At 58.6% G+C, this 14,367-nt stretch overlaps 1 protein-coding gene across 3 annotated transcripts; it reads right to left on the reverse strand.

Annotated features, from left to right (window-relative positions):
• Positions 1-725: 725 nt before the first annotated feature.
• CRAT (carnitine O-acetyltransferase) lies at positions 726-14,270 on the reverse strand. Of its 3 annotated transcripts, XM_074331168.1 has the most exons (16): positions 13,740-13,991; positions 12,785-13,034; positions 12,011-12,149; positions 11,024-11,287; positions 8,382-8,500; positions 6,989-7,042; positions 6,296-6,461; positions 5,795-5,969; positions 5,095-5,273; positions 4,506-4,606; positions 3,992-4,111; positions 3,719-3,841; positions 3,486-3,621; positions 3,064-3,126; positions 2,174-2,311; positions 726-1,552 (listed from the first exon to the last, which is right to left on the reverse strand). In XM_074331168.1, the coding sequence occupies exons 3-16, from the start codon at positions 12,035-12,037 to the stop codon at positions 1,337-1,339; spliced, it is 1,881 nt and encodes a 626-aa protein (XP_074187269.1). In that variant the 5' UTR covers positions 12,038-12,149; positions 12,785-13,034; positions 13,740-13,991; the 3' UTR covers positions 726-1,336. The 3 variants fall into 3 exon arrangements, with proteins under 3 accessions (XP_074187269.1, XP_019584363.2, XP_019584362.2); XM_019728804.2 differs by lacking the exon at positions 12,785-13,034; XM_019728803.2 differs by lacking the exons at positions 12,011-12,149; positions 12,785-13,034 and having other exon boundaries at positions 13,740-14,270.
• Between the last annotated feature and the right edge of the window lie 97 nt (positions 14,271-14,367).

Here is a 14,367-nt window from a genome sequence, read left to right on the forward strand (position 1 = left end):
ACAATTCAATGAACTTTGGCCAGACACGCTGCTTCTGCCAGGTTCCTGAGGGTGGCAGGCAGGTTCAGGGTTCCCATCAGGTGGCCCTGATAGGGCACCTTCTGCTGGGCTCAGTGGGAAGCAGCAGGATGAGGCCTTGGGCCCTGGGGGTCAGCCACACACAGCCCACCAGCCCCAGGCCTAGGGGTTCCAGGCAAGAATTCCTGCCCGTTCTCAGGAATTTTTTTCGCTTTCCTGTTTCCCAATCTTGAGAAAAGTTGATCGGGAAAATCAGCGCCTTGAACCCAGGTGGTTGGTAGTACTGGCCATCACTGGAAACAATTCATCGTGGAGAACAGAAAACAGTTTATATCTCAGGATTTGGGAATGGGAAAGCTAAAACAATTCCTGAGAACGGGCGCGAATTCCCACCTGGAAACCCTTCTGAGGTCTATAGGGCCCCACAGCCCCTGGGAGAGTTGTCCCCACCCACAGCCCAGGTCATGGGTGGGTGGGACTTGTCTTTAAGAGTGGAGTCCTGTCTGCTGCCATTCTGGCCCAGAGCTCTGAGGTTGGTGCTGGCCTTGGCTCCTTGATCTAAGCCTGAGTGAGGGTCCCTCTTCTTGGCTCCCCCGGGAGCCCTTAGGTCCATTGGTTGCTTGGACACCAGCTCCGAGATGCAGGGAAAGCTGGAAGAAGGGCAGGCGTCCGCCCCCATCTGCCTGTCTCCTCAGCTGGGATGCCTGTTCACCAACAAATTTCCCCTTTATTAATTACCTCACATGTTACTATTAGACAACCAGGAACGTGGATCAGGAATCAAGCTGAGTGGAAGCAAGCGAGCCGGAGCGCCTCAGACACATTCTCCACAAGAGCATGGCAGTCCAGTGGGAGACGGTACAGGGAGAGGTAAGGCGGGGCCCCGGCTTCCCCTTCCCTTGGGGAGGCTTGGAGCGCCCGGGCGTTCCTGTCTATAGGGCCTTGGGAGTTTGGGGATCCAGGTACAGACCCGGGCTGGCTGTGCAGATGGCAGGGACTGGCTGAGCTATGGAGAAAAGGACTTCCCCGTTCCCGCCCTGATGGGGGATGGGCTCACCTGGTTGCTTTCCCAGGAGGAAAGTCTGGGCCTATGTCCTGCTCAGCCTCTGAATACAGCCCAGGACACAGCCCCAACAGGTACTGGGGATGACCCATGGAAGGCACTTGGCTTGGGCCTGCAGGCCCCACTGGGGGTGCCGTCCCCAGCTTGGTCAGATCTCCGGGGTCCATGGGTAGAGGGAGCAAAAGTGGAGCCCTGGTGAGTGGCCCACCCGAAGGTGGCTTGGCTGTGGCAGCGGCAGGCCCGAGCACGGGAGGCTCAGAGCTTGGCCCGGGGGTGGCTCTGCAGCAGCGCGCGCATGTCCAGGAGCGCCTTCTCCAGGTAGTGCCCCAGGCGGGCCGCGTTGGTCTCAGCACAGCTGTTGTAGGCCGACACAGAGAAGTTGATGTGGGTCTCCATGGGGTTGTAGCACACACCGTAGCCGTCGGGGACCACAGGCCCAAAGGACATGACGCAGTCTGTCTTGGCAGGGACCTGGGGGCGGCACACGGCTAAGGCTCTCGTCCTCACCCTGCCGGCCCCCTTCACCCCCATGGTGGTGCCTGCCTGCCTTCCCACATCTCTGCTCCCACTGTGCTCTGCCCGAGATGCTCTTTGCTCTTCTCCATCCCTCTCATTCCTCGGGGTGCTGTCCTGGTGTTACCCCTCAATGGAGCCTTCCTTGACCTTCCTGGGGGGCCTTTAACTGCTCCCTCCTCGGGACTCCCCAGAGGGCCCTCATTGCCTCAGTCCCTGTGCTTCCAGCCTACACTGTGAGCCCCTGGGGGCAAGGACAGTGGTCTGTCCCATGTCTGCCCAGTGAATAATGAAGCTGCCTCTCCCCTGGGGAGAATCAGCCTGCCTGAGCTGCAGTGACACCCCCGGAGCCCAGCTCCTCTGCTAGAACTCAGCTGCTTCGGCAGTGGCCTGTGGTGGCCTGTACGGGCCACACCACCACCGACGTCTGACCACGTTCTAAACCTTGGCTCTAGTCAGTGCAGCGCTTGTTCAGCTCCAGCTCTGGTGGGTTCCTTTCCATTGCAGCCCAGGGCACCTAGGGCAGTAGCGGGACCCGGAGGGCAGGGACCGTCAGACGGCCCTGGGGCAGGGGCCCACCTGGCTAGTGGAGAGGTTGAAGTGCATGGCGATGGCGTACGACGTGTCCATGAAGATGTCAGGCATGCTCACCAGGTCCTCAATGGCCTGCAGCTTCAGGCCCAGCAGGTGCCGGTCAAAGGCCTCCCCGCGGATGGCCTGCGGAAGGGGGCACTGTCAGAGCAGGAGCTGCGGGCCCACAGGGCGCCACTGCCCTCCTCCGAAGCCTGTGGCAGCAACACCTCCTCCATTCACTGGTCCTGGGATCCCCGAGGCCAGAGCGTCCAGGCAGGAGAGCCCTCACTTCACAGATGGGGCCACTGAAGCCCAGGGCTCTGCCCAGGGAGGCAGGAACTGGAGGGTGTAAGAGCCCAAGCCTGGAGCTGAGCATCCTGGCGGTGGGACCTTGGCAGGGCATTTATATCTTGGAACCTCGGTGTTCCCATCTGTAAAATGGGGATAGTCACTGAACTCCCCTTGCAGGGTGGCAGTGAGATCTAAATGGACATCTGTGTAACATGGGCAGAGCCCGGCACACAGGTCTCAGAGAGCCGGGATGGGAACCCAGGCCTCCCCACTGGAGCCTGAGGTGTCAGATCGCATGAACCCTGAGGTCTGCCCACCTGTGTACACCCTCAGCATCCTGGACTCCAGGGCACTGGGGACAGCATGACACACACTCCAGAGGCTCACCTGAGGCCTGGGGCCAGGGCAGTCACTGGGCCCAGCCTCAGTTTCTCCAACTTTAAAATGGGGATGTTCAGCTTTGCTCCAAATACCCCAAGGCTCAGGGGAAGGGTGGTTCAAGCCAAGGTTGAGCAGCCATTTGCTGCAGGGATGGACAGGCAGATGGATGGACAGATGGGCGATGCCACGGGTCAAGCAAGTAGGGACAGGAAGCGCTCACTCACCTGGTCGGTGTAGGCTCGGTGGGCCTGCACGGCCTTCCGCAGCAGCTCCACCTTCTGGTGCTCCTGGTGAGGTGAGGGTAAGAGGGAGCTGAAGCACCGTCCCTTCCCCATTCCTGTCACCCTTCTCAGTGGCCCACTCCCCACCCAGCACTACTTTCTGAGCAACTTGAGAGGAGGAAGTAGAACTACCATCACTATAGGGCAGATGCTCACGGCTGAAGAGTGAATGAATAGTTCCCTTTTTCTCTTTGTCTGCCAGGAAGCTCGGAGCTAAATTCCTGGCTCCATCTTCTGTTACATTTCCAGTGCCCACCATAGGGCTGGAATACAGTAGGTGCTCAAGCAATGTGTTTTGAGAGTGAACAGAAAGGGAGATAGCTCAAGCAAGCCCAGCTCACCTACCCTCGCCATGAACCTCTTACCGTCACACTGGAGTCATCCATGGCTTTGACAAAGGTCAGCGAGTCCATGGAGGCCGAGCGGATGGTGTCAGTACGGCCCAGGTGAAACATGCGCAGGGAGGCGCTTTCGTATGTGGCACATGCCTGCCCGTAGATCCTGGGTGGGAAATGGGGCTGAGCACACCTGTGGCAGGTCGTCCCCACCTCTGCCCCAGGTTTTATCCATCCTTTATGGGCAGGCAGGGTGGGCGCACCTGTAGTAGGCCAGCTGTAGTGCTATCTGGATGAAGGCGTCGGGGCTCAGCTTCTCTGACTTGGGGAAGTCCTTCCCAAAGTGGTGGAAGACCATCACAGTGATGTCCAGGTCCTGGATCATGCTGGGGGCGGGGAAGAGGCAGGTGAAGAGCAGGCACCTGGCAGCCCCTGCCAAGCCCAGGGAGGGCGGTGTCAGAACGAGCTGGGTACAGTGACAGACCCGGAACGGGAGCTCAAGGGGCCTGGCCCCCCACCCAGCACCCAGCGCTCACATGCCGAGATTCTGCTTGGCCTTCTCGATGTCGCTTTTCACCTCGGGGGTGATGTTGAACCGCAGCTTCTTGGGCATGGGCAGGGGCACCATGGGAGACCGCACGGGCTCGGCCTTCTTCCTGCATGGACATGGGGGCCTCAGGCTCATGCTCGCACTGGGCAGCCCAGGTCCACTCCTGGGGTTGGGGTGGGAGGCTGGGGCCCTGAAACTCAAGGGGGCCAGCCCAGGGAGACTCTCGGGTTTGCTCTTCTGCAACTGCCTTCAGTCCCACTTTCAAGTAGCCACATGGAGGAGGCCTGGAGAGGGGACGGGACTTGTCCAAGGTCACACAGCTGGGAAGGAGCAGAGCCAGAATTCAAACCAAGGTCTGTCTGGCTCTAAAAGCCATGCCCTCTCCTGGCTTCCTTTGAACAAGGGAGAATGCCATTCTCCCACAAGCTAGCCGGTTGTCTTTGTGTCACCTGTCACCAGGAAGTGGGGCAATGAGTAGAGGATGGGAGAACCACACTCACGTGTACTCAATGACATGGTCTACAAGGGTGACGATGGGCGGCCCCTCTGCTGCCGCGTGCTCATAAACAAGCCCACAGGAGCCATCTTCTGCCACGATGATCTGTGGAGGGGAACAGGGACCTGTCAGCTCCAGGTCCCTACAGCCATGGGCACCATAGGAAGCGCCTCTCTGAAGCCACCTCAGGAGTTACACTGATTTATTACTATTAACAAGAACTAACACTCGCCAGGGCCCTGGGGCCCGTTCCATGCTTGTACACCTCATCGAGTCTCTGCTACTCTTCTCCTGAAGAGCCCCCGCATTTTACAGGTGCAGAGACGCACAGCCATGGCCAAGATTGCGCCGCTCTGCTTGGCCCCGCATCCCAAGCTCTCTCTGCTGTGCTGAAGGAGTGTGTTGGGAGTGACAGCAGTTTCTGGGCCAGGCCCAGTAATGACAGGTTGACTGCCTGGTAATTACTGCTGCGTCCACCTGCTTTACAAGCTGGCAGTCCAGGGACGCCCTGGTGAGGGGCAGGAAGTCCGGAGGCTACAGGGGCCATGTGGGGGTGTGTCTGGGTGGGAGGCACGGCCCTGGCAGGCCCTCACCTGCAGCGTCTTGTCAAACCAGCGGTTGCCGCTGTTGAGCTTGCTGCCGCCCCCGTGTAGCATCTGGCCGGCCACTTGGCTGCGGTACACGTCTTCCGAGACCCGAGGCACGGGTGCGTCCAGGCACACGGTGAAGATGCTTTTCTGGATGGAACGCACTGACTCCCGGTTCACCTTGTCTGCAGGTGGCACAGGTGGGGGTGTCAGGCCTGGGAGGCCTCTAGAACATTCACCAACTGCTGTGACAAGCTTCAGAGCTTTACACTCCACAGGGCCCTGCAGCCCCTCCGCACCCCGAGAAGCAGGGCCCAATGCCTGGCCCACTTTAGAAATGAGGAAACAAGCCCAAGATCTCACGGAGAGCCAGCTTGGCAGTGAAGGATCCCACAGAGGGGTCTGACGCGGGGACAAGGCCCCTAACACGGGGTTTGGAGGGGCTATGGCAGCAGAGGTGGGCTGTTACTTAACAGAAGGAAATGAACTTAACCTGACTTTCAGTTTCCTCATCTGTGAAATGGGGCCAACACCACCCGGTGAGTTGAGGATTCAGTGAGAAATGTGGCCACGCAGGGACTGGTGTGGGCCCCCCACCCCAGGGGCACCTCTGATGAGGTGCTGTCTGCCCTGGCCCAGGAGCCGTGGTGATGGGAGGTGAGAGGACTCGGTGTGAGCAGGAGCGCGATGTCCCCATCGCCCATACCTTTGATGAGGGTGTTGTACGCCTTGGCCCAGGAGTTGCGATGGTTGGAGGTAAGGATGCCCACGGGCTCTTTGTTGGCTTGCAGTGAGGAGTTCCAGATCTTCTCCAGCTGCACGAAGATCTGATCCGAGGTGAGGGGCGTCCCATCACTGTGGTACACGTCCAGCTCGAAGAACTGTCCAGAGCAGGCGGGTGGAGAGAAGGGGGCGGGTAGGGGTCTCACACTGAGAGCTGTCACCTCCCACCCCGGCCTCCTCCTGGTCCCAGCAGCCCAGAGGTCACAGCCAGTGCTGTCCCGGGCCCAGCTGAGGGGACGGGGTCAGGTCAAGGCTCAGAGATGGGAGGCTGCCCTTGCATGGCTCTCCCCAGGCTGGGCAGGCCCACGGCCCCTCCTGGTCTCCGAGGCCGGGCAGCCACTGGAGATGCCGGGGGCACGCCGGGGAAGCGGACTTCCGGTCCTGCCCCGCCCTGCAGCAGTGTGGGGCTGAGGCGGGCGCCCACCTGGTAGTTGTGCACCACTGTGATGTGCGTGGGTGGCTTCTTGGTCTTGCTAAAGTTGACAACTGAGTCCTGCTTGGGGCCTGGCACGCGGCAGGATGACAGGATCTGATAGTACTGGTTCATGCACAGCGGCTTGCCACCCAGGTACTCCACGGGTAGGCTCTCACTGTGGGGCAGGGGGACAGTGAGAGGCCACGGGGCAAGTACGAGGGGAGGAGGAGCTGCTGGGGACGGCTGGGGCTGGGCCAGGCCGAGTCAGGGTCACACAAGCAGTGTCAGGCTCCTCGTGTCCCCACTTTCCCTCAGCCTATGCGGGGGGCCTGACAGAGCTGGGCTGGGGTCAGGAGGCCTGTTGTGAGTCAGCCTGGAAACTCCCTGCCCGTCTCGGGGTTTAGCTTGCCATTCGGAGATGAAGCAGCCAGTCAGCTCCCAGGGCCCTCTTTGGCTGGGACGCCAATCCCAGGGGCCTCTTGGGATAGGATCACAAGGGGAAAGTCCCAGCAGCTGGAGCAGAGGACCCAGGAATCCCAATTCCCAGGCTCTGTCTCCCCAACCCCAACAGAGGCTGGGCCAAGGAAGTGAAAGCAACTGAGCTCTGGGCCTGCCCAGCACCCATGGCTTGGGGTCAGGCTGGGCCAGGCTGGAGTGACTGCTAATTAGGCAAGCAGGGTGGGGTCCGGCGGGGCTGCTCACTTGTCAACCATGGCCTTGAAATCCAACACGCCCTCGATGAATCTAGCAGCAAACCTGAAGGAAACAAGTAGAGATCAGAAGCTGTGTGGACACCCTGAAGAAGCGCCCTGAGTCTGGGACATGTGTAGGAAGTGATCCATTACTTCACTCCTCGCTCACTGCTTGCAGAAGTCTGAAGGAGTTCAAGTTCAGGACCTGTGTTCAAGTCCCAGCTTGCTCTTCTGAGCCTGCTTTCTTGCAATCTCTAGAGGGAGGAAGGCTCAAGGAAAACCTGTTGGCCAATAAGTGCCTGGCAAGACTTAGGGGCTAACAATCGGCAGCATGAGTGCGACTGGATTACGGGTCAGTGCTGGCTGCTTCCACCCACAAAGGGCCTGAGGCTCTGAACCATACTCTGGAGACCGGAAGGAGGTCACCTTCCTCTCAGGCATCAGTTATGGAGGGACCCGGGACCATAGGGGAGGGGAGGACGCATGGGCGGGCAGAGGCTCCTCCGCTAGGTCCTCCCTATTTCTGGGCCTCTGTGTCTCCCAAGCCACCTTTCAACCTGGCCTTCCTCCCTGGACTGTCTAGGCCAGGTATATCCAAACTTTTTTCAACGGTTTTCACCAAGGGCCATATGCAGTAAAATACACAAACAGCCGGGCCACTCACTTGAGGTGAAGTACATATTGCCTCACCTGGTTTATTTAAGTAAACTAAATATATTTTTGGAATTTGCTGCGGGCCAATTAATGGATTGTGGGCCGCAGTTGGCCCGCGGGCCGCAGTTTGAACACCCCTGGTCTAGGCCATACCAGTCATGCCCTGGCCCCCACCATGGGGACCACCAGCTAGAGTTCCTGGGCCTGAACCCCCAAACCTTCCCAGGGTCCCCTGGTGCCTTTAAGAGAAGCAGGTGGTGGCTGTGAGTGGCGGATACTTGGGGAGGAGATCCCTGTCACTGGTATTTTTATCGCTGGTAGGACTGGAACAGAGGCCAGGGCAAGTGACATGGCCGAATGTGGAAAAGGGGACTGTGTACAAAGGTCAACCCTGTGGCCAACTGAGGAAAGAGGGAAGGAGGGGTAAAGTGCCAGAACTGGGGTGGGGGATAGCTTCAGGTTTAGGGGCAGGGAGGGAACCCAGTCCGCAGTGTCGTGGTGAACAGTTCTGAGGCTTTGGAGCTGGGAAGTCCCTGCTTCCTGTCCCAGGTCAGCCAATCCTGAAAGGGGATCTTGGGCAGACCCTCACACTGCTCTGAGCCTCAGTTTCCCCATCTGTAAAAAAGGGATGATGTTCCCTACTTCATAAGGCTATTTGTGGGGATGAAAGATAATGAACAGGGCTGGGGCCCCTCCAATCTCCTAGGGGAAGTAGACTTCAACGCGCTCCCCCACGCTCAGCCACTCACCGGAGCTGGCCCTGCAGATCCACAAAGTCCTGCCTGGGCAATACCAGTCCAGGGCTGGAGTAGATGACCAGGGGCTGGCGGTACTGGAGGTAGGCCGTCTTCAGCCACCACTCAGACAGCTGGAGAAAGGACCAGAGCCTGTCAGGAGGGGTGGGCAGGGACCTGGTGCCCCTTCCCCCCAGGGCCAGGGGACCTGACTGGGTACCCTCTGGCCCCTCTGTGGAGCACAGATTCTCAAAGCGAATGCTCAGACCCAGAACCCTCTGCCCCCTCAAACCCACCAGCAGCGTCCCATCATCTTGCCCTTAGCCTGTGCCAATCAGCGTTAGCAGAAGAAATCAGGCACCACTGTCAAGAAAAAGATGCGAGAAGAAAAAAGACTGGCAGGAAACCTGGGATGGGGGAAGAAAAGAGGCAAAAATGTGAATCATGTTTATCTTATAAATTTTTGATTGAGTTTATTAATTTTAGAAATAAAAATTTATGCCTGATACGAAGGAAAAGAAGAGAAAGACAGAGAAAAAGAAAGTCTGATGAATGAGGTTTTGCTCGTCTCAGGCGGGCATTCTGCAGGAAGGCGGGAGCCCAGGCGCAGTGTAGCCCAGGGGGCTGTGGTCCCTTGTGGCCTCAGTTCTGTTGGTGTCAGACTGAGGAGTGGACACTCACTTGAATATCAAGGTCAGGGCCGTCTGGGGGAAGCTCACTGTGAGGATAAATCATTGTACTAGTGACACATGCAGCATCTCCACCCAGCAGTCTGTCCTCTGCTTGGGGTGGGGCTATTTCTGGTGGGTGGGCAGTGTCTCTCTGGGGACCCACCATGGACATGTTACAGGCTCCTGTTTGGGGGCTATGCAGACTCCCAGGTAATTGTCACCCTCAAGCTTTATGTACTTGACTGCGACATTGCCCCCACTCCTCCCAAGCACATGTCCAATACACCTCTCTCTGGCAGGTCTCTTAATCCTTAGGGACCTGGGCCCCCACTGTGCTTCTGTATCCCATCTCAAACAGCGGTGGGACATATCTCGTCAGCACACAGATTCCCCTTGGGGAACTGCTGGCCTGTGGCACCAGGCCATTAGGCTTGGGCTCTTGGCAAGGGACGAGGGATGGCGCCGTGCCCAGGTTGCAACAGCAGGCCAGTGGGTGACTGCTGTCTGCTGACAGGTAGCCTGAGGACAGCGCCCCTCAGCCAGACCCCCCTGTGTCGCTCGGAGCCTCCTGGAGAGCTGCTGTGTGGCTCTGTGCTTTTATCTCACTGGGCCTGTTTCCTCCTCTGTAGATCAGAGGGGCGGACAGGCACTCCTTCCCCTTGGGGACAGTAGAACTGCCCTTCTGCCAGGAGCCCCCCCTCTACCAGGGATCTCAGAGCCTCTGACCAGACCTCGGAAGACAAGGGGAGACCCCGCAGATGTGGGCATTCCCCCAGTGAGAATCTGGGCAGACCCTGTAAGTGGAGATGGGGTGCTCCCCCTTTAGCCAGAAAATTGTATTTGACGGAATTGTGGGCTAAACAAAGTTGGAAAACTGCCAGACTTCAGACTCTCTCAGCTCCCGATTCCAGAATGCAAGGCCGAAGCTCGCTCAGTACGGCTGCCGCCCAGCTGATGACTCCCACCTCCCATGTGCAGCCCCCACCCTTGCACCTGCCTCCTCATAGCACCTCCTACTCTATGGGGCTAGACCCGGCTTCGGTTCTTTCCTGCAAACCCACCTCTCCCTCGGTCGTCCCCTTCTTGGTAAATCCCCCTTCCTTTCCCCCTCACAGTCGCTTCAGGGCAGGACCCCCTCCCACCACCCCCATCAGCAACTACCATTGGGACCAAAACTTATTCTGGACCAAATGACTTTCCACCCTCCCCCTGCCAGCATCTACCTCGGGGTGATGGCACCAGCCTCCCCACCCGCCTCCTGCTCCCACTCTTGTTTCCCCACAGTGGCCAACGCAGTCATTTTGAACTTTATGCTGAGGTATAAGACACATACAGATGTCACCCCAATAAATTTAAAAAAAAAGAGACACATACAGAAAACTGCACAGACCATTAGAGTAGACACATTTCCATGAGCTGAACACCCGCACGACAGATTGAGACACAGAATTCAGGTGATCTGTCACTGGACACTAACCCCCTGCTTGAAGCCATCTGTGGCCCCTTCCCACTGAGCTCACTCTAGCCTCTGTCTGTTCCTGAACTCTCCAGGCTGTTCCTGCCTTTGCCAGTGCTGTTCCCTGTCTGTCTCAGATCCACCACCACCATCTCCCTGGGGCGCCTCCCCCACTATTCAGAATAAAGATGCTGCTGTGCTCCGCTCCTCTTTCGCGTTGCCTTTTATTTCTATGGAATTTCACTGCCTGAAATGACCTCATCCACCCACTGTGTCCTGTTTAATCACCTCTCGCCCATCCTACTTGAACATCAGCTCCAAGAAGCCATCAACCGTGTCCATCTTGCCCATGCAGCATTCTCTCACTGCCAGGCACACAGTAAGCACTCAAGAAACTCTGTGGCACCAGCAAACACCCCAGAGCAGCTTGTACTGGAAGATTCTGTGTGCAGCAGCAACAGGCCACAGTGTGGGACGCTCGCACCCTCCATGGGAACTGGGGGACCGGGGTGCCCTCGGTTCTCACTCACCCAGTTCTCTGTCTTCCTGGCCCTGCGCTCCAGCCCCTTCTGGAGGCGCTCTCCTACGCCCCCCGCGGTCTGAAACTCTTCCACCAGCTGCTTGGTGTGGGCCCATTCCTCCTCACTGACGATGGGCTGCAGTGTCTTAAGGTAATGGTCCAGAGACTGCTGGAGTGGGGGCACGGGCAGCCGGGGCAGTGAGTCCTGGTGCGCCTTGAAGCGGCCAGAAACCTTCGTCAAGGAGGATGGCTTGAGGAAGCCCAGGGGCTTCACCTGCAGGCAGCAGAACATTCTGCTCATTTTCTCACCAGCTCTGGGAGGCCCTGCCAGTCCCACGCTGCAGCCCTGGGCACTTATGTGCCCATCCCAGGATCAGAGATGGTCTCTTGGGTGGTGCCCGCCCTGGCTTCCCAGCCCTCAAGCTATAGGTGTCTCCACCTATCAGGAGCCTAGAGATGCAGGTAGGGGTGGGGGAGGGTGGGGTGTGGCCATTGATCTGGGCAGGGCTCAGGTGAACCAAGTCAGGATGAATGGCACCTGTTGGGAATGGCAGAGGTGACAGGAACCTCTCACCTGTCTGAATGCTCAGGGTCCCGTCTTTCTCACCCTGGGGTGATGAGCCAGCCAGCAGTGGGGGCCCTCCCAGAGGTCCCCACCTCCTTTTCTCCCGCCCTTGCCAGGTTGAGAAACAGGAGTGAAGCAGAGAAAATCAGGGAGAGCCAGATGACCACAGAACCTTTAGATGAGGATGAAGCCACAGATTTGTTTCCTGTCTGTGGGGTGGGGATAGAAGTGGCATGGGGGCGGCGCTGCGGCAAGAGAGAGCTGAGTGGCCTGGCAAAGAGGGTGAGAGATGGCAGAGAGAGAGAGAGAGAGAGAGAGAGAGAGAGAGAGAGAGACTCTGGTAGACTGTGGAGGTGGGCAGAAAAAGAGACAGGAGGGTCCAAGGCTGCTGGCAGCAGTAGGCAGGCAAGCGGCAGAGGCTCCGGTCCATACCTTCTCTTTCCGCTGCCCGTCCTCCATTGCAGGACTGAGGTTCTGAGCCCTGTCTGTCTGCCTTGGGCTGGATCTCTAAGCCTAACTGTGCTACCAAGTGGGTGAGCAGAACCTAGCAAGAGGCAGCCACTTGCCTGGGCTGGAAAGAGAAGACAAGAGCCAAGATTCAGGGGGGAGGTAGAGGTGGCAGTGGTGATGGCTATAGTGGCTGTGGTGGCATGTGGGGTTGTGGCTGTGGCAAGAACAGCTGCTCCACTTGCCCTAGCTTCCAGAAGTGGAGGATTGGGGAGTGGGTGAGAGGGCCGGTGGTGGGAACTGGATAGGAGCAAGCCTGGAAAACTCTCCTTCTTCTTTGGATGGGCCCAGAGCCAGGGAGGCAGGCCAAGAAGTATTAAAAAATCCACCTGTTAGAATGTGCGTAGGTCTGATGAAGGAAAACTTGGCTGGAGGGCAGAAACTGCCTGGCTGCTGAGTATACAACAACCCTGGAATTAGTCCTGAAAATTGGGGTTGGTGCAAGGGAACAGACACTGGAAAAACTCTAAGTGGACAGTGGCTCCTAAGAGCCCCGCCCATCCCGTTTCCCTTCAAGATTCTTGGGAACCCTTCTAGGCCACCCTTCTGCCAAACCCTCATTCTCTCGAGCAGTGGCTCATTCAGTTGGGGGCCAAGAGTGGAGGACTTTGGGCATTAAAAATAAACCAAAGGACTCTTTGGGATTGGATTAAATTTAAGTCAGCACATCCAGGGGATTCTAGCCAAGTCTCTCCTTGCCTCAGTTTCCCCAGCAGGAAAGTGATCAGGCCACCCAGCAGGTCCTGGAGGATGACCTAGAGGCTGTTTGAGGGGTGGGGACACAGCTCAGGTGACAGCGGCAAGAGTGAGGTGGAGCCTTAGGATCCTGGAAGACCGGGTAGAGCCTCTCGTCCAGAGGCCAGCGGATGAGTACCCTCAGTTATCTGTGCCTGGTAGTGTCTGTTTGAACATTCTTCCTTGCACAGAGGGAGATACAAGCAGAGGTATGCTTGGAATAGAGAGAAAAGGAACTCAAATCAGGTTTGCAGCACCTCTTGCTCTAGGCTGCCCTCTGGGGAGTACTGAGGGTGTGGGGGGGTAGACGTGACAGGTTAGGGGAGAAACTGGCAGAGAGGGAGGGCATGGGGCTGCCAACCTGCCACCTCCTGTCAATTCTCAGGACTTTCTGAGCAGCCCAGCTTGATGTCTCCATGCGAGTTTCTCTGGCCACACACAATTACCCAGGGACCATTTGATAAGCCCAAGCAGGCTGACCAACTGGATGGGGTTGGAGAAGTGGCTCTGGCCTGGGCAGAGATGGCTTAGGCTGAGCGTGGGAGAGAAGGGTGTGTGAGTCAGAGAATAATGGTGAGACACTCCTGGGCAGCGGGCTCCTTGGCTCCAGGTCTAAGGGTGGGAGTGTTGCCTGAAGCCAGGGTGCCACTGTCTTTTCTGGGTCGTCAGAATTTAGCTCGACAGGACACGGGCTCCATCCGGCCTCTGACCTTGAGCCTCAGTCTCCTCCTCTGACAAACGGGGAAGCCCACCTGCCACCCCACCCCAGCAGCTGCAGGCTGAGCTGGACAGCGGCCTCCCTGGCCCTATCGCCTCAACAGCCTGTGTGCCCGTTTCCCTATTCGGGCGCAGCTGCGTGGCTGGCCCGGCCCGCCCGCCTAGTCCAGGGCCCGCCAGGTCGGGCTCCGGCCTCACTTACCACTGTCCTGGCCGCGAAAGCCAACATCTCTGCGGCCCGCCAGTGGACACACAGTCCGCTCCGCCCCCGCGCTGGGCAAAGTCCGCGTTGCCACCTCCGTTGGTGGGTCCCCGCTAGAGTTTCCTAGCCAAGGTCGCCGAGTCACCGCCGCGGGCCGGTAGAGGTGGCCCCGCGCCCACCCACCGGGCCTGGCGGGTGGTGGGCCGGCGGCTAGTCGGCTGGAGGCTCAAGGAGGCCTCTCCGGGCGGGGCCACGGCCACTTGCTAGCCCCCGCGGCTAGCAGGGTGCGCAGGGCGGGGCCACAGTGGCGGCGGGGGCGGGGCCACAGCACAGGGGCGAAACCCGGGGTGCAGTTAGCGGGTTGCGTTCACAGTGAGGTGGTGCAACCGGGAAGTGGGGAAGGCGGGGGCAGCGGTCCAGCTCGCTCTCCCCACCTCCGAATGCCGTCCAATCTGTTGGAGGCAGTGGCGTGCACCTCTCTCAGTCCGTTTGGTGTCCTTGAGCGCTACTCTCATAGTGGTAGGAAAACACAACCGTTTGACAGGAGAACGTCTTCTAATATCCCTCAGGATAGGGTCAGAGCCACGCACAAAGATGACAGGTGGAGACCGCCCCGCAAAAGCATGGC

The sequence above is a fragment of the Rhinolophus sinicus genome, linkage group LG04 (assembly GCF_036562045.2).
Source record: "Rhinolophus sinicus isolate RSC01 linkage group LG04, ASM3656204v1, whole genome shotgun sequence".
NCBI lineage: Eukaryota > Metazoa > Chordata > Mammalia > Chiroptera > Rhinolophidae > Rhinolophus > Rhinolophus sinicus.